Source organism: Loa loa, assembly GCF_000183805.2.
Source record: "Loa loa unplaced genomic scaffold supercont3.176, whole genome shotgun sequence".
NCBI classification, from domain to species: domain Eukaryota; kingdom Metazoa; phylum Nematoda; class Chromadorea; order Rhabditida; family Onchocercidae; genus Loa; species Loa loa.
In genome coordinates this window covers 119,353-121,229 of record NW_018108356.1, presented here as the reverse complement: position 1 = coordinate 121,229, position 1,877 = coordinate 119,353, and the positions used below count along the sequence as shown (strand labels likewise).

General features: G+C 29.6%; 1 protein-coding gene across 1 annotated transcript; it reads right to left on the bottom strand.

Annotated features, from left to right (window-relative positions):
* Positions 1 to 1,046: 1,046 nt before the first annotated feature.
* Positions 1,047 to 1,877, bottom strand: LOAG_11541 (uncoordinated protein 2; the record flags this gene model as incomplete). The annotated part of the gene is made up of 2 exons (XM_003147059.1): positions 1,047 to 1,288; positions 1,772 to 1,877. 2 exons carry the CDS (start codon positions 1,875 to 1,877, stop codon positions 1,047 to 1,049), a joined length of 348 nt encoding a protein of 115 aa, XP_003147107.1.

The following is a 1,877-nucleotide window of genomic DNA, read 5'->3' as shown; positions in this document are numbered from 1 at the left end:
ATATATATATATATATATATATATATATATATATATATATATATATATATATATATATATATATATATATATATATATATACATATATATATATATATATATATATATAGGAAGCTTGTAAATTGCTTAGTACTTTTGCAATAGAATTAATGAATTTAAAATACTTCTGTTTTTTTCTGCAAATAGGATTGATGAATAAATTTAAAATATTTTCATCGAAAGGAAAAGCTGAAAATTGATATTTTTTGCTAATTAATTTTTTAGATTAAATTTTTTTATGGCTAATTAATATTTTTTTTCTTTTTACAGAAATTAATTTTTAATTATTCAGCTTTTATGAGTCGATGGTTTGATAACAGAAACAAAAAATGGGTAGTAAAAGTGGCAGTGATTTTTAGTTCAGTTTGTCAATATGGTCCTTTATAAAATTAAAAAAATACAAAACATGTTAAATAAATCATCAATTTTGCTAAATAGAATTTTTGGTGCAAAAGTTGAGATCAAAGAACAACCAGATGAAAATATTGCATGATATCATAAAGTTGAAATTTCTCACTTCATTCAAATTATTTATCAGTAAAAGTAACAAAAATGAATATGAGACTATCATTTGGTTCGTTATGTTCTTTAAAAAGAGAGAGAGAGAGAGAGAGAGAGAGAGGAGGGAGGGAGGGAGAGAGACAGTAAATGTCTCATACTGACTATTTTGTTAAAAATAATCAAACGGTGTATCATGAAAAATATCTTTCACAACAGCTACTGGTATCACAAATTCAAGTAAATATTTATGTGGAGGGATATAACAATCGAATGGAATAGAAGAGATCAAAGGGAACGATCAAAGGATAGCCGATCTAATTTTTCCATCAATTTCTAATCAAAAAAAATCAGTAAACAAGAGGAATTAATTTCGTTGCAACAATTAAGGAGTACTGATTGGTGAACCGGTTTGTTTACTAGCAGTAAACACTAAAACGGAAAATTTTCGTAATTTAATCAGATATTCTTACCATATGCCAGAAAGTAATAAATAATCAACATACCATTTAAACAACAGCTCGTTTTGGTTCATCGTTATCAGAATCACTAAATGGTACATTACCTGGCTGGACTCGTATCACCTGTATCACTGGTCGTAACCGATTACGTGCATAAATTACCGTTGGTGCATTGTTATCGCTACTTGGTACTCGACTATGTGATATAATATTATTACCATGATAGCCAACGATGACAGGTGATGTTATCCAACCATAAGCACCTGGTAAACGTGGTCCATAGATACTACCTAGAATAACAAAAGCAGTGTTCTGTTGATTCTCCTGATGATGCTATTGATATTTGCCTTTATGCGCAAAAGTTTCTATAAGTAACGAGCGCTAAATGCACTCTTTCTGATGAAAATGCAATACAAGTTATAAAATAAATAAGTAATTAATTTTGAAATTTGATGAAGTGAAAGAGGGGAATTTAAATTTAAAAAGTGCCAAAAACACAAATATTAAATTCGAAAATTTTTTTATTCCACGATTTGTTAAATCGGATTCTTCCTTTCCAGTAAATTTTCGTTTTTGAATAGAAGTTTTTTTGAGTTTTCGTGTAAAAGAGTTTTTTTGTATAAATAAAATACCTTACTCATAAAATGGGAAATTGTGTGCAGAACTGGTAGATGGTGATGGTATATCATCGATTGATGTATAGTAAACAGATGGAGGAGCATCGCCAGCTACACTAAAATCACTTCATGCCGGATGAGCCGGATGATACGGACTTGAGTAATGTTCCGGTGAACGTAATGATGCTGTCAGCATGTCAATTAACAGAAGTCTTCGTTGACGCACTGCAGTTGGCATTGGTTCATCATCATTTGTAAGCAT